This window comes from Cervus canadensis, chromosome 3 (genome assembly GCF_019320065.1).
Source record: "Cervus canadensis isolate Bull #8, Minnesota chromosome 3, ASM1932006v1, whole genome shotgun sequence".
Classification (NCBI taxonomy): domain Eukaryota; kingdom Metazoa; phylum Chordata; class Mammalia; order Artiodactyla; family Cervidae; genus Cervus; species Cervus canadensis.
In genome coordinates, this window is record NC_057388.1 from 6,857,746 (window position 1) to 6,883,962 (window position 26,217).

General features: G+C 43.4%; 1 protein-coding gene across 3 annotated transcripts in view; it reads left to right on the plus strand.

Annotated features, from left to right (window-relative positions):
• The first annotated feature begins 82 nt into the window (after positions 1-82).
• Positions 83-26,217, plus strand: part of SUN3 (Sad1 and UNC84 domain containing 3) — a 44,158-nt gene continuing 18,023 nt past the window's right edge. The window contains exons 1-3 of one of the 3 annotated variants that reach the window (XM_043462550.1): positions 83-227; positions 13,658-13,719; positions 20,165-20,268. In XM_043462550.1, the coding sequence (XP_043318485.1) occupies positions 13,683-13,719; positions 20,165-20,268 (141 nt within the window). In that variant the 5' untranslated portion in view covers positions 83-227; positions 13,658-13,682. Of the gene's footprint in view, positions 228-7,421; positions 7,803-13,657; positions 13,720-20,164; positions 20,269-26,217 lie in introns of those variants that run through there. The other 2 variants (XM_043462552.1, XM_043462551.1) reach the window with 2 other exon arrangements.

Genomic DNA, 26,217 nt, shown 5'->3' on the forward strand with positions numbered 1-26,217 from the left:
CGGAGCAGTGTGAGGGCGGGCCAATCGGGTCAGGGGCGTGGCTTGGGCGCTTACAGTCAACTGCCCGGGGCTTGGGCGCGGTCTAGGTGGTGGCGCCGGCGAGGCAGAGCGGCTCCTGGGGCGTGCCAGCCTCGGAGTTGAGACCTCCGCCCTCCTGACGACCTGGAAGACTCAACAGCGGTTTGTGCGTCTCCGGTTTATTTAATACATTGTTAAAAAGAGGACGAGTAAGTACCTGGAAAACTCAAAAGACAGCCATTTCTGCCAGTTGTGTATTAGTAGTAAAATTACTGTGCACACGTCTTTCCTCATACGTTATTTTTTCAGTATTTCTGGTTTGGAAACTTGGTTTGTAGTCCTCTTGTGATTCCACCAGCCCAGGCAGCCGTTGGAACTAAGGTTGTCTTTTGCTAAAAAAGAAAAATCACGATGTCTTAACGGTGGTTATTTGGCAACTTTAAACAAGGCGCTGCTTTTGCTACTACACAAGTTAAGCTTTAGAAATCTAGCAGAAGAGAGGTGATGTAACCATTTGGTAGGGAGAAGAGAATTCTTGTGATGGGAATTTACTCTCACTGTGGGTTATCCAGCTCGCATATAATATTTTCAGGATCCTCAGCTGACCCAGTTTTGAAAGTAAGCAAGACGTCACTTTTCAATGACAAATGTTTGTCCCATTGCAGGTAGACATGTAGACACCCCCGAAGTGTAACAGGGTTTCCTGTTGCATAAGTCAAGGCATTGTTTGCCCAGGGGACTGCGGCCAAGAGAAGGTAATTTTTTCAAATAGTGTATCCTACTGATTGGCCCAATCCTGACTAAAGAATATCTTTCTCTATTTCTGAGCTTGGTTAACAGAAGAGAAGGGAACTTACTCAAGCTGACAACCCTCTTTACTAGTTGAAATCATCATTTGAGCTATAATGAAGAGTGATCATTCCTCAGAATAAAGTTCTGACTTTTGGAATGTGACTGAAATCACAGGTATTTGCAGATGCCAAATCAAATAAGAACGTAAGTGAGCTGCTATACAAATGAAAACATGACACAAGAAAAATCTATTATGAAGATTTCTCAGTGTTTATTTCCTATACTTTAACGCATGTGACCTTTCTTTCATATAACAGCTTGGAGTTTTTATTTTTTTATTTTTATTTTTTCATTTATTTTTATTAGTTGGAGGTTAATTACTTCACAACATTTCAGTGGGTTTTGTCATACATTGACATGAATCAGCCATGGAGTTACATGTATTCCCCATCCCGACCCCCCTCCCACCTCCCTCTCCACCTGATTCCTCTGGGTCTTCCCAGTGCACCAGGCCCGAGCACTTGTCTCATGCATCCCACCTGGGCTGGTGATCTGTTTCACCATAGATAGTATAGATGCTGTTCTTTTGAAACATCCCACCCTCACCTTCTCCACAGAGTTCAAAAGTCTGTTCTGTACTTCTGTGTCTCTTTTTCTGTTTTGCATATAGGGTTATCATTACCATCTTTCTAAATTCCATATATATGTGTTAGTATGCTGTAATGTTCTTTATCTTTCTGGCTTACTTCACTCTGTATAATGGGCTCCAGTTTCATCCATCTCATTAGAACTGATTCAACAGCCTGGAGTTTTTAGAAGATCCAGCCTTTCCTCATATACAATCTAACTTCATGTACAGATTTAGTTAGCAGTTTATGGAAAGAAAATGAATTATTCAATTATTTGTAGATGTTTGTTTAAAATATATCTGTATTTTATATGTGGATAAATTCTTAGAGGTTTATATCTTACGTAGATATTGTATATGATTATATCCTGTTTTTGGGTTTTGGGGGAAGAGGAAAACGTGTATTTGAGTATAAAATTCCGATATTTTAAAGCCCTCGTACTACTATCTCTTGGTTTGCTCATGTTGTTGACTGAAGCTAATATTGCTAAACTCCTGAGATACATCTTCAGGCTCAAGCCCATCCTTGTTTCATCTTCCAACCCAGTGGATAAATTCCTTTCCCTAAACATCACTCCCAGGAGACTCAGTCCTCCATAGTGTGCAGCATATTCCTTAGACTCGGGTTTCATAAAATGGGGGGATTTCCACATTTGGTGTTTTGTGTTTGATGATAATCTGATCATTTCAAGACAAATGCTTCCTTTTCCACACATTTCTGTATTTCAGTATTATGTAGCAGTTTGGGTTTTCAGTTCAGTTGAAAAACAAGATTACCATCTGTGGAAACAAGATTATCATCTGTGGCTGGCACAGAATGAGACAGGATTTCTTTGTGTCCTTACCAGCATCTCTTAACATTATGTGTTAAAGTGATAATGATCTTTCTCTTTGGTAGAAAAACTTCACAGTTTACAATAAATTTAAACAGATTACCTTTCTTAAGATGTAACAGTAAAATGTTTTGTAAAAGTGACAGAGTAAAAACAAAATATATGCAAGTAACAGAACAGTTTATATCATTTTTATTAAATTCCTATAATGCAACAATTTATATATAATGCTAAAGTAATTGTATTAGTTTTGAAGAAATACAAAATAAATACTTCATATTTGAAAAATAGTAAGACCGTTTATCATGTATGATTTATTATTTATAAAGCTAAGTTGTTGCAGGCTATCAGAAACCAATGTTTTTTTAATTTGTTTGGCCATGCCACTTGACTTTCGGGAGGAACTCCCTGACCAGGGATCGAACCCACAGCCTCTGCAGTGCAGCCTTAATCACTGGACCGTTAGGGAAGTCCTAGACACCTATCTCCGTGTGCTGCCTGCATTCACTGCCAGCCCTGCTATATGAGACAACTCCCAGTTTTTTCTGCCAGTCACAGTGGGTTTGATCACTGGGGTGGGTGGGAACCTAAGATCACAAGTGAACCAACTGAGCCTGCATGCTGCAACTGCTGACCTGTAGACCTGCATGATGTAATGAAGGTCCTGCATGCTGTGACCAAGACCAGCCAAATAGGTAAATAAATAAATTTTTTTAAAAATAAATAATTGCAAATAGGTTGGAGTCTTCTGCCAAATATAAGCTTTGGGGTTGTGGTCTCAAGTACCTCCTATTTCCAAACTTATAATGGCAGTAGATGAAATGCAAATAGAAAATAATTTACAACTCTGGAAGTCATGGGATGCCAATAAACACGGAGGATCAGAGACAAACAAGAATGAAAACAGGAAACTCTTCACTGAAAATAAGTCTGCCATGTACCACCCTAAGTCACCATGGAAACAAGCCATGGAAAGATGGTGACTCATCAGATAGTGAGTAATCTCCAGACAGGTTTTATTTTTAATTCAGTTACTTGAAAAGGGTTTTAAAATAAGTACATACTTAATGAAGTAAGTATGCACTTAAAGACATGAATGAGGGTTTCCTTGGTGGTTCAGTGGTTGGGAGACCCTACCAACGCAGGGGACACGGGTTTGACCCCTGGTCTGTGAGCATCCCATATGCAGTGAAGCAGCTAAGCTTGTGCGCCACGACTGCTGGGGTCCGTAGGCCTTGGAGCCCATCTCTGCAGCAGGAGAAGCCACTACAATGAGAGGCCCGCACGCTGCAGCTGGAGAGTGGCCACCCCCACCCCGACTCCTGGCAATGAGAGAAAGCCCACGCACAGCAACCAAGACCAGCACAGCCAAAAATAAATAAAAATTTAAAAAATAAAGACCTAAATGAAAGAATGATAAAATTTATTTTAAAAATAAATTTCCAAGCAAAAGAAACAAAGCAAAAACAGGTAAACAAGAAAAGCAGAACCCAGGAGAATGTGGGTCTTAACCACGTGGGGACAAAAGCTCAAACTCACTCATCAGAATGCAAAAAGAAACTCTCCTGAGGTACCGTTTTTAAAAAGCTATTCAATTGGCGATGATTAAAAGGTTGATAATACACCATGTTGGTGAATAGGAGGAAAATATCATAAATTCCAGTGGAAACTTAGCTGGTAGAGTCTCTGGAGAGGGCAAAGGCAACATTTATCAAAATGACAGACACAAAGAGACGTGGACCCAGCAGTTCTTCCTCTGGCTGTGCATTCTCACAGATATACTCACACACTTGGAAAACCTCAGCCTGTGGTCATTATTGCACACTGTTTTCAATATAAAAACACTCATCAGGGTAAATGGATTGGTGCACATTCATACACTGAAACCCTAGGCAGCCATGAAAAAAAGAAAAAGATCAACTCAAAGTGAGTCACAAAAACTTCCAAGGAACTTCGTTGGGGGCCCAGTGGCCAGGGCTCCATACGTCCAATGCAGGGGCCCAGGTTTGATCCTTGGTCAGAGAACTAGATTCCGCTTGCTAAAGCTAAAGATCTGTGTCTGTGCTGCAACAAAGACCTGGTACAGCCTAACAAAGCAAAACAAAACCCAAGATATATTTTTTCCTAGTATGAATTAATTTATTATGCTTGGCAGATTTTACAATATATTTTTAAAAGATTAAAAACTGTTTGAAACTTTCATAAAACATTTACTGAGAGAGAAAAGTTACTACCGTAAAATCAAAGCTATTTGATCAGCTATTTGATAGCTTTGATTATCAAATTATTTAAAATTTCTTTTTTTCATCACCACCACCACCATCTTGGTCACCAAGATATATTTTTACCTGAAAAAAGCAAGATGTGGAACATGGTTTCTAGCAAGTTACCTTTCGCTTTCAACAAAGTGAAGAGATGGATATATAAAGATAGATAGATGCACACATATATTTGTACATAAGTATATGTACATAAGTTTATGTACACAAGTACATAAATATATATATATATGTATTTGTACATATGTATCCATTTAGTCAAAGCTGTGGTTTTTTCTAGTAGTCATGTGTGGATGTGAGAGTTGGACCATAAAGAAGGCTGAGCACTGAAGAATTGATTCTTTTGAATTATGGAGCTGAAGAAGACTCTTGAGAGTCCCTTGGACTGCAAGGAGATGAAACCAGTCAATCCTAAAGAAAATCAACCCTGAATAGTCACTGGAAGAACTGATGCTGAAGCTGAAGCTCCAGTACTTTGGCCACCTGATGTGAAGAGCGGACTCATTGGAAAAGACCCTGATGTGGGGAAAGATTGAGAGCAAGAGGAGAAGGAGGTAACAGAGGATGAGATGGTTGGATGGCATCATCCACTTAATGAACTTCACTCTGAGCACACTCTGGGAGATAGTGAAGGACAGGGAAGCCTGCAGTCCAAAGAGTCAGACACAACTTAATAACTAAAAAACAAAAACAACAAATCATATCTTTGAAAGAAAATAAAAGAAAATGGTACCATGGATGCAAGGAGAGTGGAGAAGTGATAGCTACCAGGCAGAAGTGGGTAAGTACTTTGCTGTGTATCATTTTGCATCTTTTGAATTTTGGATCATTACGTAAAAAATCAGAAATCTCGGGAATTCTTGGGATACGTCTAGACTTTGCCAAGTTAAAAAGAAAATTAGCATATTATAAAAATAGCTCCTAAAATTTACCCTGAAATCAGCATAAAAAAAAAGAAAGAAAAACACCAAAAACAAATTAAAGGGGCAGTTTAGCACTGTCTTACAAATGTCAACAGGTGGGCCATCGTGAGAAAAGAATGACAGTGGTAGAGAAGCAGCATTTCAAGAACTGATGGCCAAAATAAAAATCCCAGAATTGAAGAAATACACGAGCATGAAATATCTTATGCTTTTTTCCTCCAAAAAGGAGAAAAGATTAAAAACCACGATCACAATGAGCTACATTGGTGAAACTAAAGAACATCAAAGATGAAAAAAAAAAAGAACATCAAAGATGAACAGAAAACCTTGAAAATGACCAGAGGGAAAAGAAAAACCAAGTTGCCACTCAGTCTGTCACGCAAAAAAGGAATAAGGAGAGATGAAGATTAGGCAGGATTTTTATCCCTAACAGCCAAGTCCTAGACTATGGAATAGCATCTCCAAAGGACTCAGAGGAAAATAACTGTCAGCCTGCAATTTTATGCCCCAAATAAGCATGCTCATCATTCCCAGCAGTTGCATTCCAGAGGTTCACCCAGGGAAGCCCTTGTCGTGTGCATGAGACAAAGGCAGACATTGAACTTCCACTGTGTTGCTAAAAAACAAAAAGCAACTGAACCTTACACTCATACAAGACTGGGAGAGTGAACTGTGATGTGTTGCCTGCCATTCCAGTAAAGAAGGAATGCTGCCCGACCATCAGGCCATCGGTCACTGCCGACAGGACTCACAGTGGAGAAAAGCAGGATGCTAGCCCTAGAGAAGGCAATGGCACCCCACTCCAGTACTCCTGCCTGGAAAATCCCATGTACGGAGGAGCCTGGTAGGCTGCAGTCCATGGGGTCGCTAAGAGTTGGGCACGACTGAGCGACTTCACTTTGACTTTTCACTTGCATGCATTGGAGAAGGCAATGGCAACCCACTCCAGTGTTCTTGCCCGGAGAATCCCAGAGACAGAGGAGCCTAGTGGGCTGACGTCTATGGGGTCGCACAGAGTCGGACACGACTGAAGCGACTTAGCAGCAGCAGCCCTAGAGAGTTAAGGTCTATATCAAAGTCATGATTTCAATGAGCCCAGACTCTTGCATCTTCCCATTAATGGAGAAGCATTAACCCATTAATTCAGGTGTGTCATTAGCAGTCATCTTTTGATGTTCTGCTGCATGTTGGTCTGTGTGATTTTCAGCAAAATCCGCTATATATCCTAGCTTCTCCCTTAACTCTTTGGGACAGTTCCTCAGAGCTCCCTGGGAAATTTTGTCTTGGTCTAGTCCTCAGGGCATTTGTGCTCTGCCGCTTCAGTCGTGTATGATTCTTTGCAACCCTATGACCTATAGTCTGCCAGCCTCCTCTGTCCATGAGATTCTCCAGGCAAGAATCCTGGAGCAGGTTGCTACGCCCTCCTCCAGGGGATCTCCCAGACCCAGAAATCAAACCTATTTCTCCTGTGTCTCCTGCATTGCAGGCTGATTCTTTACCACTGAGCCACTGCGAAAGCCCAGCCCTCAATAAGACCACCGAAAAAAACTTAACTTTCAGATTGTGCATTTGTCTGTCATCAACAGATGATGTAGTAAAATACCATACGGCAGTTAAAATGAGTAAGCTGAAGTTAGTATTTCTCAGGACGAGTAATCTAAGAAAGCTGAGAGTGGCTTATCATTTGAATTTGCAGTGTGAAAACATTTATGGATACATATTTACGTGGTAAAATAAAAACGTGGGAATTTTGTATATCAATTTTCATTTTTCTGTGGGAAAGAAAGGAGGCGAGTAGTGTTCTGGGATCTTCCATTTTGTTCATGATATTTAATTTTTTGAAAAAGTACTGAAGCAAGCACAGTGAAACAGATTTCTTGCGGCAGAAGCGTGGGGCCTGGGGGACCCTGGCGTTTCGCGGTGTGTCTGGGAGCCTTGTGATACACGCTCGGGCTGGGTGCTGGCTGGTGGGGGGCCGAGTGTCCCCCTGCCTGGGCATCTGGCCATTGTGATGTGTCACAGAAGGTGATGCAACAGAAGAGCCGGGGGACCTCCTCCAGGGCTAGTTCACTCACGGATTCCCCCTCGAAGGAGAAACAGCCAAGAAGTAGGAAGGCAAAACCCCAAGCCAATCCCAGACCGTTGTATATCGCCTCATGGTTTCCATCAAGTAGCGAAGAGGCCGCCAGCTACTCGGCGGGGGGGGGATGAGTGGGAGACCCAAGTCGAGGGGGAGCACCAGGCTCTTCAGGGCTCCCTCTGAGGATGCCAGTAGCAGCTCTAGCGGGAGCGTGATGCTCCCACAGCAGGAAAACCCCGACGCCAGCGGGTACGTAACTGCAGGGTGACCCCCTTAAGGTTTGATAGCGTGCATGTCATTCATCGCCTGTGCTCTGTCACCCTGGAAAATAACCTTCCTTTACAGAAAGAACCTCTGAAGATTTCTCTGGACCTCAGTACTTTCTGACCTGTTGTCTCCTCTCTGTGGTAGCGGTTGAGGTTAATCACACAAGTGGGATGGGAAGATCCCCTGGGGGAGGGCGTGACAGCCCATTCTAGTATTCTCCTGGAGAATCCCATGGACAGAGGAGCCTGGCGGGCTACAGTCCGCGGGGTCACAAAGAGTCGGACGCGACTGAGTGACTAAGCACAGCATACACAGCACGTGGGGGACAAGGGTGATGAAAGAGGAGACGTTCTTGTCTAAGGAATGAGTTTCATCAGTGGTGTGAAGTTACGATCGCAGCCTGCAGCCTCATGCGTCGCTCATTTGTCAGTGGCCTCCTGCTCGGTCTCTGCCAGGTGCAAGGTCCAGCACCATGCTTTACAAGTCTGTACACAGAGGGTGCTTGTTACCTCCCTGGGTGAGAGCTGATTACACGGGCTGTTAGTGGGTGCACATCTTGAGCTAATAACTGTGTCTCCTCTAATTGGAAGAAGTGGGGAGACAGGAGGAAATCCTGGACCACTTGGATGGCCCAAAAACCCAAGCTTCATCAACTGTGCCCTTGGCACTGCCTGCTGGTCAAACAAAACAGAGAGTAATGAAAACCACCCATGGATAACAGCTAAGGTTTAATGAAAAAGCTTAGTTAACCTTTGGTTAATATTCATTTAAGCCAGTCCCTTGGGAGGGTCTTCTGACCTTTGAGTAGCCCTCTTGAGACAGTAGATCCCTCATGTGACCAATGAGATGTAAAGGATGGTGGTTTCAAGGTTTCATGTCCCTTCAGAGGAGACTTTTGGGAAGGCCTTCTTTTCTGTTGCTTTTAGCCCATGTCTACGACAAACCAAGACAGTGAATTAAAAAGCAGAGATATCACTTTACCGACGAAGTCCGTATAGTCAAAGCTATGTGTTCAAGCAGTCCGAGCTGGGATTGGAAAAGGATTTCCAGACAGAGAATTGCAGAAAGGAGAGTTTATTAACAAAAGACAGAGATAGAGTGGGCACTGCAAGCACAGCGGGCCAACCTCCTGACAGACCAGGGAGAGTAGGCAGTTTTTGTGGGTTAATAGCCAATTTTTATAGCCTCAAGGCAAGGAAAATTCCTGCAGGAAGGCTAACACTAGTTGATTGGTTGGGCATCTTTGCCTAATTGGGAATCAGGAAGCTTGTTAGTGATTATCAGGGGGCTTTTGGCAACGGTTACAAAGGGGCTCAGTAAGCTTGGAGGTGACCTTGATTCTGGACTCCACTTCTGTGGTCTTGGTGCAAAGCCTCCCACTATGGCCTGGGGTACAGGACTCAACACTATGGTTTTTCCACTAGTCATGTGAGAGTTGGACCATAAAGAAGGCCAAGTGCCGAAGAATTGGGGCTTTCAAACTGTGGTGCTGGAGAAGACTCTTGAGAACCCCTTGGACTGCAAGATCAAACTAGTGAATCCTAAAGGAAATCACCCCTGAATATTCATTGGAGGGACTGATGCTGAAGCTGAAGCTCCAATACTTTACCCACCTGATGCAGGGAGCCAACTCATTGGAAAAGACCCTGATGCTGGGAAACATTGAAGACAGGAGAAGGGGACGACAGAGGATGAGATGGCATCACTGACTCAATGAACATGAATTTGAGCAAGCTCCAAGAGACGGAGAAGGACAGGAAATCCTGGCATGCTGCAGTTCATGGGTTCCCAAAGAGTCAGACATGACTTAGCGACTGAACAATAACGGTAACACCTTGGACAGGCAATGGGCACTATTGCTTTTTGTAAGTGGATGAGCTACTTAAAGATTCTGTATTGGATGGAATTAGGTGGCTCCTGCTGCAGAGGAACAAAATTTGCCCCCCCCCCCCCACCATGTATCTCTTTGGCCTGAGGGTTAATTTCGGCTGATATATTTTTTCTGGGTTTTGGCCACACCTCATGGCATGCAGGGGAGAAGGAAATGGCAACCCACTCCAATATTCTTGCCTGGAGAATCCTGTGGACAGAGGATCCTTGAGGGCTGCTGTCCATGGGGTCACACAGAGTCGGACATGACTGAATCGACTTAGCATGCATGCATGCATTGGAGAAGGAAATGGCAACCCACTCCAGTGTTCTTGCCTGGAGAATCCCAGGGACAGAGGAGCCTGGTGGGCTGCCGTCTATGGGGTCTCACAGAGTCGGACACGACTAAAGCGACTTAGCAGCAGCAGCATGACATGAGGGATCTTAGTTCTCAAGGAATAGAAAGCTAGCCCGCTGCAGTGGGAGTTCAGAGTCCTAATCACTGGGACCACCCAGGAAGCCCCTAGGCTGATTATTTTGAAGAAATGGAAGATCAGGAGGTCCTCTTTTTGTCTTGGCAACCCACTCCAGTACTCTTGCCTGGAAAATCCCACGAACGGAGGAGCCTGTGAGGCTGCAGTCCATGGGGTCGCAAAGAGTCGGACACGACTGAGCGACTTCACTTTCCTTTCACTTTAGCTGCCTAAAGAACTGGGATAAAGGGATTGTCTCTGGATCTGAGTGGGGTGGGGGAACCAGCAAGGCCCAGATATCAGAGTCCACTCTGTGTCCCTCTGTCTCTGCTTTTATTTACCACGCACTTGATTTCCATCCCCACGTGACTTGCCTTCCTCCCCTTTGAAGTCCCAACCCCTACACCCTCTTCTGTCTTTAGCCGAAGATACTTGAAGTGAAGGTTTCGGAGAGTGACTTGGTTTTCCTGGCCTCTCTCACCATACCTCATAATACTTGTGTTTGGTTAAGCTGTGTCCTGTCACTTTAATTCTTAGACCAGCCAGAGGAACCAAGAAGGAGAGAGGAAAACGTTTTCCACCCAATGGTCCTGAGTTGGTCTCTGCTCCCTAGGGTGTTGAGCCACTTCCCCAGCTGCGGGGTTACAAGCCAGTTGGACAGCACAGCTCAGGAGCAGGTCACTGCGGGAGTCATCTGTCCATTTGCTCAGCAAACTCAAACAAATCGATGCAGGAAATGGTTCCTGTCACATGCGCATAATGTTAAACAGCAAAATAGAAAGAAACACACATAGGTAAACATGACTGAAGCGGCTTCCAGACCTGAGGTCACTTCTTAGCCATTCTGCATGCACCTGGAGCAGGGAATTCTGCCTTCCCGTTGATGGACACTAGTTCATAAACAACAGGTCAAAACTCCAAACAAACTGATCAAGTGACTTGCTGAAACTCAGTTGTTCAGTTGCTCAGTCATGTCTGACTCTTTGCAACTGCATGGACTGCAGCACCCCATGGACTGCAGGAAGCCAGACTTCCCTGTCCTTCATCGTCTCCCGGAGCTTGCTCAAACTCATGTCCATTGAATTGGTGATGCCATCCAACCATCTCGTCCTCTGTTGTCCCCTTCTCCTGCCTTCAATCTTTCCCAGCTTCAGGGTCTTTTCCAATGAGTCATTTCTTCGAATCAGGTGGCCGAAGTATTGGAGCTTCAGCTTGGCCCAGCTTTGTCATAGGCAAGCTCAAGGCCATTATCACAAGACTATGAGTGTGAGTCTCCAAAAGACTGACCCCTGTTTGTGTGGCCTTGTGGAGCCTGAGGGCTGGTTGCGTGTCGGGCATCTAGCTCCTTCAGTGATGACAGCTGGGCATGGTCTGGGTACCTGGCCCTAAGGGTATCACCAGCTGAGATCTGCCTCCTCAGCCTGTTCTGGGCACTGGCCAGAGGTCCCAGACTGGGTGCTGGATGATAGCTCCCGGGCAGGGTGACCAGCCTGCACAGGAACCCCATCCCCTTGTTAGCCAGGGCCTAGACCTCAGAGTACAAAAGTCAAGCCTTGGGACCTTAAATAAATAACATGAGGGGTGACATCGTTTTGCTTATAGATTTGTTAAAAGCCACAAGGAGGCTGGGAGACAATTTAATGCCTCCCCTTCCCTTTTTTGTCCATGACCTTTAAGAGTATTACACCCTTATATAAAAAGTTGCAGGACAGAGAATAACGTTTGTTTTGATGGAGGTTTAAAGGGACTTGTGACCTGACTATTCTGACCCTTGTGGAGAGCTGCACAAAGGACCCAACACCAAGAAGTTTGCAACAGCTCTCCATGCCCCTCCTCCCCTTCCCCATGAAGAGGCTTTGCTGAAAGCCTTAGAAAAGCTCAGTTTTTTAAAGGCGCGAGCCACCTGTCTCCTTGCATGACGCTGCAATAAAACTTTCTCTGCCCCAAACTCCACATTTCTGTATTGTCTGGCCTCACTGTGTGACCGGCACAGTCGGTGACAGCTTCACCCCCTTTTCTGAGCTGTGACCCAGTGCTTCTCCTGCTACATCAGGGTGCCTTCTGTAATTAATGAGTGATTCATTGTCACCTGGTTTTTGTATATTTTAAATAGAAATTTCAATTAGCCATCTTAGAGGACTTTGTCCCAAAGCTCCTAGCCTTCTGTTGCAGTGAGGTTAATCTATTTTAGCCATTTTCTTTTTTTTTTTTTTTCCTTCTTTTAAAAAAAATCTTTAAAGTTGGATGTGGAAAGGTCACTGAGATCACTTCGTAAAGTCTTTGGAAAGATCTGCTGAGACCGGATATGCACAAACCCAGCCATTTCTGTCTTGGTGAAACAGAGCAGGACCCCGTGGTGCCTGTCCCAACACCCCTTGTCCTCCGCCTGCCTTTTGTCTGTGGGAAACTTTAGTCAAAGAATAAGTTTAATCAGGGAAATGAGAAATACGGAAACAAAGGAAAATGAAGGAGACCGAATAATAATAATGTAGTCATCAAGCATAGTCAAGGACCTTTCTGTTCCTTCTTTAGTTCCTAATATTCTGAGCCATATCCTGTGAGCTGTCTGATAGATAATGAAACCTCAGATAGAAGAAGTTAACTGCATAATGACCAGACTGACTTTCCAAGGTGAACCCACGACTTAAACTGCCGAAATTCTGAGAACTGACCTCAAAGACACGGGGGAAAATGGACCCTGAAACTGAAGATTAACTGTACCTAAAACAGCCAAGATGATGCTGGTCAGACCACCCATGACCAAGTGGAGACAGCTGTCGGAGCTGACTGCTCCTGTCTATAAACCACTTGTCCCGCTGGTTGCCAGTGGGAGGGTGGGGATGGCCTTTGGATCCACCGAGCTGTGCGATGATCTATGCTTTTTTCTTTATGTGTGTTGTATTTCAATAAAAAGTGAGGGAAAGGGTTAGGATTGCTTTAGAGAGTTTTATCAGATAGCTGTTCATTGTCATAGCTCTTTGGACTTCCCAGCTGGCTCAGCGGTAAAGAATCAGCCTGCCAAAGCAGGAGACGCCGGTTCGGTCCCTAGGTGGGGGAGATCTCCTGGAGTAGGAAATGGCAACCCATTTTAGTATTCTTGCCTGGAGAATTCCATAGACAGAGGAGCCTGGTGGGCTACAGTCCAGACTCTGATTTTTTCTTTTCTTCTGGGCTGATGATACTTTGCAGACCTCTAGGATAACCTCTTTTGCTTTCTTCTTCATAAACATTTATAGGCATAAAAACATGCAGCAACAGGGCAGTAATGTGTGTGAAAGAGGGGTGTGTATGGTGTATGTATGTGTGAATACGTATATACACCACTCTGAATGCTCTTTCCCCTCAGTTTCACGGATAGTGGATTAGGAATTAAATGAACTCACATGCTCAGCCTAGTCATGTCTGTCGACTTGGCTGTAGAGGTTAAAGTTCAAATTAAAGGTTAAGAGTGGTGTATTGCTAAATTCTTTTTGCTGTTACTTTTCTTCTTTTTAGGTTACCTCGATCATGGAAGACTGTCATGGGTATGGTGTTTATACTGACTTTACTTCTCCTGGGTGAGTCTTACTCAGTAGTGATCCTTGAAGCCATTTCACAGGGTATGTGTATGATGAGAGAGATGGCAGGGGAATGACTCGAATTTGCAATAAGTGGCCCAGAAACCTGGAAGTGACTGCATGCTCTTAACCATTCCTTTTTCCCCCCTCCCCGTCAGTATTTGTTTATTCATTTGTTAGGCTGCATCAGACCTTAGTTGCAGCACAAGGAGTCTTTGTGGCATCATGTAGGGTCTTCCCTTGTGGCTTGTGGGCTCAGTAGTTGCAGCACTCAGGTTCTCTTGTAAAAGTAATATGGGTTTCTTTGTTGAAAATTTAGTGAGAACTTAATTTCTCTTAGAGTTGTTACCAGGTCTAAGCTCGTTCTGTCTGACACAGGACAGGTCAATAAATCAGGAGGCAAGGTGTCGAGGCAAGAAATAGAGGCTTTATTCAGAAAGCTGGGCATCCGAGAAGATGGTGGATGAGAGTCCTGGAGTACTATATTATGGGGTCTGGATGCCAGTTTCTTTTACAGAACAGAGGGGGAGGAGGAAAGGAAGTAAAGTAAAAAGACCATGAAGCGAAAGCGTAAGTCATTCAGTTAGTTAGTCGTGTGATGCCGGAGTAGTAGTGTGGTAGTGGTAGTCACCCAGTTGTGTTGGACTTTTATTGACCCCATGGACTGTAGCCCACCAGGCTCCTCTGTCCATGGGATTCTCCAGGCAAGAGTACTGCAGTGGGCTGCCATTCCTTCTTTCTCCAGGGGATCTTCCCAACCCAGGTCTCCTGCATTGCACCCCACTCCAGCACTCTTGCCTGGAGAATCCCATGGACAGAGGAGCCTGGCGGGCCACAGTCCATGGGGTCTCAGTCAAACACAGCTGAGCGACCAACACTACCACTACTCCTCCTCCTGCATCGCAGGCAAAGGTCTGAGCCACCTGGGAAGTCAAAAGACCACGAGTGTTGCAAAATATCTCCTGGTCTGGCCATCCTCAGGGAAGGGATACATTCATTTCTTTTTCCTGCTGTCATTCACAAGTGGGCAGGGTCAGAGTGTCTCCCAGTGAGCTGAACAAAGGCAGGTTAGTTTAACATTCTTGCAGAAGGGAAGGGTTCCCCAAGGCAAGCCATTATGTATAGATAGTATCTTTTTAACAGACAAAAGCCATGGGAAGCAATGATTAAAGTAAAAGAAACAGATCAAATATGGAGTCAGATTTTTTTCTTCCCTGTTACAGAATCACGGTTCAAAGTCAGAGAAGTTGCTTTGAAGTTAGGAATCCTTTATATTTTTATTGCAAACACATACAGTTGATCTTTTCTAAATCTGGGTGACTCATCTTGAAGGATTTTGACAATCAGAGACTGACCATCACGGGGTTCTTGAAGAAATGATAGAACACATGGTTTGCCATTTTCTGGCTGTAAATATCACGCACCATGAATCCTAGTACAATGGAAAATTGTTCTGTGGTATGTGGACACCTTGAATTTCAGGGTATCCAGGGAAGTCAGAGTTTCACCCAGTTATTGCCACAAAATGCCGTTTTACACAGCAACGGGGGCTGTTCAGTTGGGCTTGCGCGTGGATGCCTGGACTGAGGGCTCTCTGAAGCCTGTACCAGCCTTCCTTCAGCTGCACCTTAGGGCCCTGAGCACCATCCCATCTCTGCAGACCTCTAAACTTCATCTCGAAGATTCCGGTTCTACTGAGAGCTACACGCTGTCTGGCTCTGCTGCTTCCAGCTGTCTGGTCTTCACCTCTGCTGATCTCAGCTTGAGAGCTTCAGCAGCTCTCCCCCGACCCCTTGCTCCTGACTCATGAGCCCTGTGCCCTTGAGATTTCCCACAGCACTACCCCAACCCTGTGTCAGTGATCCGTGCCTGCTCTTCTGAGGCTCCACCTCCCTGCCCGTGTCAGGAACACGCCGTGTAAACAGAACTGTTTGTGCTCAGAATTTTCCTTGTTTTGGAAACGAATGCCCTATATTCCTTAGACATTTTTTAATGTTTTTTTTTAATGTGGACCATTTTTAAAATCTTTATTGAATTTGTTACAATATTGCTTCTGTTTTACTTTCTTTTTTCTTTTTTTTTTTTGGTTGAGAGGCATGTGGGATCTTATTTTCCAACCAGGGACTGAACCTGCAATCCCTTCGTTGGAAGGGGACGTTTTAACCACTGGACTGCCAGCGAAGTCTCTCCTTTGACATCTTTTAAGAACGAAATATATACATTTTCTTAGTGCATGCAAACTGCTTCTTTGTCTTTCCCCACTGTAAGGTTACCCATTTGCCCACAAAAGTGCCAGATCCTTTTTAGCCACCACTGATGTGTTAATGATTTCAATGGAATTAAACTGAACTTGGATCCATTTTTATTTGCTAGGGTGAAATCCACATAATATAAAACTAACCGTGTTGACGTGAACAACTCAGTGGCATTTAGTGCTTCGCAGTGTTGTGCAACTACTACTTCTATTTCCAAAATATTTTCACCAACCTCAAAAGAAACCCCACACCCCTCAGTCACTCCCCAGCCCCCCTCCCCTCACCTCCTGGCAACAACCGCCAATATGCTTTCCAAGGACACATGTGTTCTGAAAGTGTCATGTAAATGGAATCATACAATGTATGGCCATTTTTGTCGGGCTTCTTTCACTAAGCTCATGTGTTTTTTTGTTTGTTTGTTTTTTAATTTAGAATTTTTATTTATCAAAAGGTAACATTAAGGAAAAATGCAAGCCACTGAATGTAAAACAGATATTTTCAATACTTCTATCAAACAAAAATTGATATTCTAAGTGTGCAAATAACTTTTATAAAATCAATATAAAAAACAGTCACTCAGTCCTGTCCAACTTTTGCGATTTCATGGACTGTAGCCCACCAGACTCCTCTGCCAAGGGATTCTCCAGGCAAGAATATTGGAGTGGGTAGTCATTTCCTTCTTCAGGGGATCTTCCAGATCCAGGGATTGAACTTGAGCCACCAGGGAAGTCCATAAATCAATATGAACAACAACAATTCAATATTTTAAATGTGCAAACCACCTGAACTGGCATTTCACAAAAGAAAGATAGCATGAAAATATGCTTGTTATTTATCAAGAAAATGCAAATTAACACTAGTAGACCCATTGTAGTATGGTGGAAATTCTAAAAGTCTGAATATACTAAATGTTGAGAAGTAGGTGAAACAAATGTTACTATCATAAGCTTGTGTTTTTGAGGCTCATCCCTGTTGCAGACGAATCACTCCTCTTTGCAGCTGAATAATATTGCAACGTGTGGATAGACCGCAGTTTGTTTACCCATTCAGCTATGGATGAACATCCACCGTGTCCACCCTCTGGGTGTTGTGGGTAGTGCTGCTGTGAACATGTGTGTACACGTGTTTGTTTGAATACCTGTTTTCAATTCTACACCTGCTGGTAAGTTGCTAGGGAGGAGCTGCCCCTGTTTTCCAGAGGAGCTGCCCCGCGTCACTTTCCCGCTAGTAGTGTGTGATGGTCCCAGTTTTCCCACGTCCTCACCGACACTTGCTATTCTTTTACGACTGCAGCCATCCTGGTGACGTGAAGTGCTGGCTCACTGTGACTTTGATTTGTATTTCCCTAATGCCTGCTATCTAGAGAAGGACGTAGCAACCCACTCCAGTATTCTTGCCAGGGAAATTCTGTGGACAGAGGAGCCTGGCAGGCTACAGTCCGTGGGGCTGCAAGAGTCGGACGTGAGTTAGTGACTAAACCATCACCACCACCAGTGAATGATATCAACTAATATTGAGCAACTTTTTATGTACTTGTTTGCCATTTATACCTCTTCTTTTTTTTTTTTTATACCTCTTCTTTGCAGAAAATTTCTTCTAGTTCTTTGCCCATTTAATTGGGTTTTTGTCTTTTTGTTGTTGACTTGTAAGAGTTTTTAAAAAATATATTCTGGATACTAGACTCTTCTCAGATATATAATATTTTCTTTCATTCAATAGATTTCCTTTCACTTTTTAAGTAATGTCCTTTGATGCATAAAAGGTTTTAATTTTAGTGATGTCATGTCTAAGAATCCATTACTAAATTCTAGGTCATGACAGCTTACCTCTGTGTTTTTTCTGAGAACTTTATGATTTTTACTCTTATGTTTAGCTAATTGATCCATTTTGAGTTATTTTTTATATATAATATGAATTTTTCAATTTCATATTCATTTTTTAGCAAATGAATTAAAAATGAACCAGATTCATTTTTTAGCAAATGGTTATCTTGTTGTCTCAGCATCATTTATTGAAAAGATATTTTTCCCCATTGAATGGTCTTGTTACCCTTGTCAAAAAATGCAATCAACCGTAGATGTATAGGCCTAGCTCTGGATTTGCAATTCTCCTCTTTCTCATCACACTTGATAATCTCAATTGTTCTATTTTTGAGTTCACTTTTCCCGCTAAGATCTGCTGTTGAGCCCATTCAGTGAATTTTTTCATTTCAGCTATTGTACTTTACATCTCCAGAATTTGTACTTGTTTCCTTTTATAATTTTTCAGTTGATATTCTCATTTCACTCATACTTCATTTCTTTGGTTTTCTTTAGTTCTTTGTCTATGGTTTCCTTTAGTTTTTGAGCCTATTTAAGACAGCTGATTTGTCAAGTTTTTCTCCAGTCAGTTCAGAGTTTGAACTTGCTCAGAGATGTCAGTCAATTTTTCTTCCCTTTAATGAGCTGTACTTTCCTGCTTCTTTGTATGCGTTGTAATTTTGTGTTGCAAACCAGACATTTCAGTTTTATAACACAGTAACCCTGGGAATTGGCTTCTCCCCTTTTCCAAAGGTGGCTTTGTTGCTTGTTGAGGGCTGTAGTCGTTTGTTTCATGATGGTCACTTTTCCGATATCACAATGGTCAACCAGTGACCTGACAGGTTTCCTAGAATCAAAAATAAGCAGGAGAGAGCAAGGATGTGAGAACTGCTGTCCCAGTGTGGGCTGTTTGACTCTAAGCTGGGACTCTATTTCAGGGCCAGCCTGGGCCACCCACAGCTCTGCCATAATCTTCACCTCCTGTTTGCATGCAGCCCACAGACCCACCCAAGGTGCAAGCCTGGGGTCTTCTGGGACCTTCCTTGAGCACGCGTCCAGTCCTGGACACTCACACTGCCCTCCCCTTTCCCTTCCAAGCCCTTGCTCCCATGTGAGCCCTCATCCTTTGCCTTCTCTCCCATGATGTTGGATCTGTCTGCCACCGTCTCCTTTCACAGTCCCTTGCCCAGACGGTCATGGCCAGTTTGTCTTTAATTCTTTGAACAGTCATTATACCCTCCCAGAAAATTTTTTCAGCGCATGGGAGTGGATAGAAGCAAAGATTGGCCTCTGCAGTAGACAGTCAGGGCAATACCAGGCAGATGAACGCGTAAAGTCAGAGTAGCTGAAGATCAAGGTCTGTGTTAGATCCCTGGCACGAGCAAGCTGAGCCAGCAATATTGGCTGGCACCACACAGCCACCGCCACCATTCTGGGAGATGGTATGCAAGTGAGTGATAATGCCACACTGCTCTCTTGCCAGAAATAACCTGCCCTTTCCTTTAGTCCTCTGGTTGATGCAAGCTTGTGATTGGATTTTGGAAGTCCAATAAAGTTGATCTTGTTAGTCTTTGCCAGCTGATGATTGTTTCAATGGAGGAACAATTTTTTGAGCACCTTTTGCTGCCATTGAAAATTATTGTCACTCAAGAACCTGATATAGGACTTCCCTGATGGTCCAGTGATAAACAATCTGCCTGCCAATGCAGGGGACGTGGGTTTGATCCCTGGGCCGGGAAGATCCCACATGCTGAGGAGCAACTAAGCCTGTGAGCCTCAGCTGCTGAAGCGCATGCACCGTGAGCCTGTGCCCTACAACAGCAGAATCCACTGCAGTGAGAAGCCCGATCGCTGCAGCTGGAGAGGAGCCCCTCAGTCTCACCTAGAGAAAACCCCACACAGCACTGAAGACCCCGCACAATGAGAAATTTGAAAAAAAAAAAAAGTAACTTGCTATAGCTTCCCTGCTTAGAGGAATTTCTATTAATATATGTTGTCAACAAAAATTCAATTAATAATCACGAAGAAAAAAGAGGAATTTTATTCAAGCTAAACTGAGGATTATATCCCACGAGACAGACTCTCAGGAGCTCTGAGAACTGTTCCATGTGTTAGAAGTTGAAGGCACAGTCATATACATTTTTGAGACAAAGGCTCATGTCGAAATGACATACTGATATTTATATAAAGTTCATCCCCATCTTTGAGGAGCTCTGGTTAATGTGTAATATGCATGCACACCACACATCAAGGAGGGGGGAGGAGGCCCAAATGGACACAGAGAAAGAACTTTTTTCTTGTGCTGTCTAAAAATATAAATTGTTTCATCAATGTAAAATATAAGTATTTCCAGATAAACTCTTTAATCAAAGTTGATCTTTTCTTTAACAGGATTTATAAATCACATGAAGCTTAAAGAGAAAGAATTTCCTCAGAAATTCAGTCAAATTTATGCTCTAATTGCAGAATATGGTTCACGGCTTTACAATTACCAGGTGATGTTACCTTAAATCATTTTGTCTGTTACTCATTTAAAATCTAATGTGCTACAAAGAGAGTCCAACTAGACATGTGTTATATTGGTTTTGCATGTGAATATCTAATAGAACATCTAATAGGTATTCAAACTGGATTTAGAAAAGGCAGAGGAATGAGAGATCAAATTGCCAACGTCCACTGGATCATCAAAAAAGCAAGAGAGTTCCAGAAAAACATCTACTTCTGCTTTATTGACTATGCCAAAGCCTTTGGGTGGATCACAGCAAACTGGAAAATTCTTCAATTGATGGGAATACCAGACCACCTGACCTGCCTCCTGAGAAACCTGTATGCAGGTCAAAAAGCAACAGTTAGAAATGGACATGGAATTACAGACTGGTTCCAAATCAGGAAACAAGTACATCAAGGCTGTATATTGTCACCCTGCTTATTTAACTTATATGCAGAGTACATCGTGAGAAACGCTGGGCTGGATGAAGCACAAGCTGAAATCAAGATTGCCGGGAGAAATATCAGTAACCTTAGATACTCAGATGACATCACCCTTATGGCAGAAAGCGAAGATGAACTAAAGAGCCTCCTGAGAAAGTGAAAGAGGAGAGTGAAAAGGTTGGCTTAAAGCTTAACATTCAGAAAACTAAGATCATGGCATCCAGTCCCATCACTTCATGGCAAATAGATGGGGAAACGATGGAAACAGTGAGAGACTATTTTGGGGGGCTCCAAAATCACTGCAGATGGTGACTGCAGCCATGAAATTAAAAGATGCTTGCTCCTTGGAAGAAAAGTTATGATCAACCTAGACAGCATATTAAAAAGCAGAGACATTGCTTTGCCAACAAAGTTCCATCTAGTCAATGCTATGGTTTTTCCCGTAGTCATGTATGGATGTGAGAGGTGGGCTATAAAGAAAGCTGAGCGCCGAAGAATTGATGCTTTTGAACTGTGGTGTTGGAGAAGACTCCTTAGAGTCCCTTGGACTGCAAGGAGATCCAACCAGTCCATCCTAAAGGAAATCAGTCCTGAATATTCATTGGAAGGACTGATACTGAAGCTGAAACTCCAATACTTTGGCCACCTGATGAGAAGAACTGACTCATTTGAAAAGACCCTGATGCTGGGAAAGATTGAAGGCAGTGTGAGAAGGGGACAACAGAGGATGAGATTGTTGGATGGTATCACCAACTTGATGGACATGAGTTTGAGCAAGCTCCGGGAGTTGGCGATGGACAGGGAGGCCTGGTGTGCTGCAGTTCATGGGGCTGCAAAGAGTCGGACATGACTGAGCGACTGAACTGACTGAGTTGTCAAAAATCCACCTGCCAATGCAGGAGGTATAAGAGATGCCGGTTTGATCCCTGGGTTGGGATGTCCCCTGGAGGAGGACATGGCAACCCACTCCAGTATTCTTGCTTGGAGAATCCCATGAACAGAGGAGCCTGGCGGGCTATAGTCCACAGGGTCTCAAGGAGCCAGACAGAACTGAAGTGACTTAGCACACATGGGTATGTATAACTGATTCACTTTGCTGTACTCCAGAAACTGACACAGCATTGTAAATCATCTGTACTCCAATAATTTTTTTAAAAAAAGAAATAATGTTGGGACCAGAGATCTATTAAGTGGTTTTATAACCAAGAGATCCTAAAATCTCTCCACAGTCTTCAATCCCTGCAGACTCTTGCCATGGACTGTATGTTTCTGATTCATCAAATTTTTCTGCTTCCCAGTTTCTCCCTTTTGCGATGGGAATGTCTATGGTATGCTGGTCCCACTACTGTATTTTGAAAGTACACAATTTGTTTGATTTCACAGCATCTTAGCTGGAGGGGAGGTTGTTTTGGATGGATGGTGCCTGGGGTCTCATCCGTATCTGACTTGGATGATATTTAGTTGAGGCATTGAACTTTAGACATAAGTTGATGCTGGAGTGAATGACGGCTTGGGGGTCTGTTGGGATAAAAGGATGTATTTTGCATGCAAGAACATTAATTTGGGGGACCAGAGTTAGAATGTCATAGACTGCTGTGTCCCGTCCAAAATTCATATGTTGAAACCTAATCACAAGTATTGGGGCTTCCTTTTGGGCTCAGTGGTAAAGAGTTCACCTGCCAGTGAGGGAGACTCATATTTGGTCTCTGGGTCAGGAAGGTCCCCTGAAAAGGAAGTGGCAACCCACTCTAGTCTCTTATTCTTGCCTGGCGAATTTCATGGACAGAGGAGCCTGGCGGGCTACAGTCCGTGGGGGTCTAAGAAGAGCTGGACATGACTTAGCAGCTAAACAACAACAACAAACCCCAGGTATTAGGAGGTGGGTCCTTTGGGAAGTGATTAGGTCATGAGGGTGGAGCCCCCTGGCTGGGATTAGTGCTATTAAGAAAGAGACCCAGGACTTCCCTGGTGGTCTGGTGGTTAAAAATCCACCTGCCAACGCAGGGGACAGGGGTTTGATCCCTGGTCTGGGAGGATTCCACACACCGAGGAACAGCTAAGCCCATGCCCCACAACTACTGAAGCCTGAGCCCAGAGCCTGTGCTCCGTAACAAGAGAAGCCGGCGCAGTAAGCCCACACACCACCATGCAGAGTAGCTCCCATTTGCTGCAACTAGGGAAGACTGTGCACAGTAATGAAGACCCAGTGCCATCAAAATGAATGAGTGAAAGAATAAATAAATAAAACTTAAAAGACAGACAGCAGCAAGCTTAATGATCTAACCACAGGTGCAATCTGCAGTCATTGTATTAGGTTAGCCAAAAAGTTCCTTTGAATTTTTAGGTAAGAATAAAAGACACATTTTTCATTTTCACCAAGAACTTTATTGAAATGTATTCATCGTTTTGTTGCACCATCTTTTGCCATTTTTCAGGCAGCTTCATAATTCCATCTTCCCAAAATGTTTTATCTTTTTGAGCAAAGAACTGTTCCATATACCTTTTACCATTTTACAGGGAATTGAAACTTTTTCCCTTAAGAGAATTTTATAAAGACTGAAATAAATGGAAATCCAAAGATGCAATGTTTGGTGAACAGAGCAGATGGATCAGAACTTCCCGGCCAAGCTGCAACAGTTTTTGCCTGGTTATCAAAGAAACATGCAGTCTTGCATTGTCATGATGGAAGATTATGCACTTTCTGTTGACTAATTCTGGACACTGTTTATTGAGTACTAACTTCAGCTGGTCTAATTGAGGGCAGTACATATTCATTTGGTGTGGCTGGTGGCGCTTCATTTCACTTGCCCCACAGTCTCTTCAGCTTTTCATTGCTCATCACAATTTGTTTTAAAAACAGACCATTTTCATTATGTTTCAGTAGAGAATCACAGGTGGAACTATGGTCAAGAAGGCTTTTTTTGCTTAAATTGTGTGGAACCCAAACATCAAAGAGATTAATGTAACCAAGCTGATGTAAATGATTTTCAACACTTGATTCTGATATTTTGAGTATGGTGGCTGTCTCCCATGTGGTATAACTTTGAGTGATCTCACTTCATGTCTCGATTTGATTCCTGTCAACTGGTCTACCCCGAATGTGGAGCATCGTTCAGCCAGAAATCTCCAGCACAAAATTTCACAAACCACTTTTGACATGTTCGATCACTCACAGCAGCTTCTGTGCAAATCTTTGTTTCTTTTTCAGTTGCATTTTTATCTTTCTTGATATATTAAATATGCCAAAAATGGTATATGCATATAATGCCAAACATAATATGCCAGAAATGTTCCTTTTTTCTTCTGTCTTTAGTATTAAAATGGCTACACAAAAATTCACCAATTTGATAAGTTTTTTAAAAAATGCACACTGGTATGTCAGCAGTCACAATACAATCTAACAAAATTGTTTCAAATGAAGTTAAAGACAACTAAGCACTACTAGAGCCATTTTACAGGAAAAGAACTGAACAAATTTTGGCCAATCCAAGAGCTTCTAGGATTCACCTGAAAGTTACAGGGTTTAAAATTAGATAACTTGCATGCACGCTAAGTTGTTCAGTCGTGTCTAACTCTGCAACCTAAGGACTGTAGCCTGCCAGGGTTCTCTGTCCATGGGATTCTCCCAGGAAGAATATTAGAGTGGGTTGCCATGTCCTCCTCCAGGGGATCTTCCTGATCCAGGGATCCAATCCGCTTCTCTTCTGCCTTCTGCATCTGCAGGTGGATTCACTGGGTGGTGGATTCTTTACCACTAGCACCACCTGGGTAGCCCTAACTTGTGACAGTTCAGTTCAGTTCAGTCGCTCAGTCGTGTCTGACTCTTTGCGACCCCATGAATCGCAGCACGCCAGGTCATCCTGTCCATCACAAACTCCCAGAGTTTACCCAAACTCATGCCCTTCGAGTCGGTGATGCCATCCAGCCATCTCATCCTCTGTCGCCCCCTTCTCCTGCTGCCCCCAATCCCTCCCAGCATCAGGGTCTTTTCCAGTGAGTCAACTCTTCACATGAGATGGCCAAAGTATTGGGGTTTCAGCTTCAGCATCAGTCCTTCCAGTGAACACCCAGGACTGATCTCCTTTAGGATGGACTGGTTGGATCTCCTTGCAGTCCAAGGGACTCTCAAGAGTCTTCTCCAACACCACAGTTCAAAAGCATCAATTTTTTGGCGCTCAGCTTTCTTCACAGTCCAACTCTCACATCCATACATGACCACTGGAAAAACCATAGCCTTGACCAGACGGACCTTTGTTGGCAAAGCAATGTCTCTGCTTTTTAATATGCTGTCTAGTTTGGTCATAACTCTCCTTCCAAGGAGTAAGCGTCTTTTAATTTCATGACTGCAGTCACCATCTGCAGTGATTTTGGAGCCCCCAAAAATAAAGTCTGACACTGTTTCCACTGTCTCCCCATCTATTTCCCATGAGGTGATGGGACCAGATGCCATGATCTTAGTTTTCTGAATGTTAAGCTTTAAGCCAACTTTTTCACTCTCTTCCTTCACTTTCATCAAGAGGCTTTTTAGTTCCTCTTCACTCTCTGCCATAAGGGTGGTGTCATCTGCATATCTGAGGTTATTGATATTTCTCCCAGCAATCTTGATTCCAGCTTGTGCTTCTTCCAGCCCAGAGTTTCTCATGATGTACTCTGCATACAAGTTAAATAAGCAGGGTGACAATATACAGCCTTGATGTATTCCCTTTCCTATTTGGAACCAGTCTGTTGTTCCATGTCCAGTTCTAACTGTTGCTTCCTGACCTGCATACAGGTTTCACAAAAGGCAAGTCAGGTGGTCTGGTATTCCCATCTCTTTCAGAATTTTCCACAGTTTATTGTGATCCACCCAGTCGAAGGCTTTGGTGTAGTCAATAAAGCAGAAATAGATGTTTTTCTGGAACTCTCTTGCTTTTTCGATGATCCAGCGGATATTGGCAATTTGATCTCTGGTTCTTTGGCCTTTTCTAAAACCACCTTGAACATCTGGAAATTCACAGTTCACATATTGCTGAAGCCTGGCTTGGAGAATTTTGAGCATTACTTTACTAGTGTGTGAGATGAATGCAATTGTGTGGTAGTTTGAGCATTCTTTAGCATTGCCTTTCTTAGGGATTGGAATGAAAACTGACCTTTTCCACTCCTGTGGCCACTGCTGAGTTTTCTAAATTTGCTGGCATATTGAGTACAGCACTTTAACAGCATCATCTTTTAGGATTTGAAATAGCTCAACTGGAATTCCATCACATCCACTAGCTTTGTTCATAGTGATGCTTTCTAAGGCCCACTTGACTTCACATTCCAGGATGTCTGGCTCTAGTTGAGTGATCACACCATTGTGATTATCTGGGTCATGAAGATCTTTTTTGTACAGTTCTTCTGTGTATTCTTGCCACCTCTTCTTAATATCTTCTGCTTCTGTTAGGTCCATACCATTTCTATCCTTTATTGAACCCATCTTTGCATGAAATGTTCCCTTGATATCTCTAGTTTTCTTGAAGAGATCTCTAGTCTTT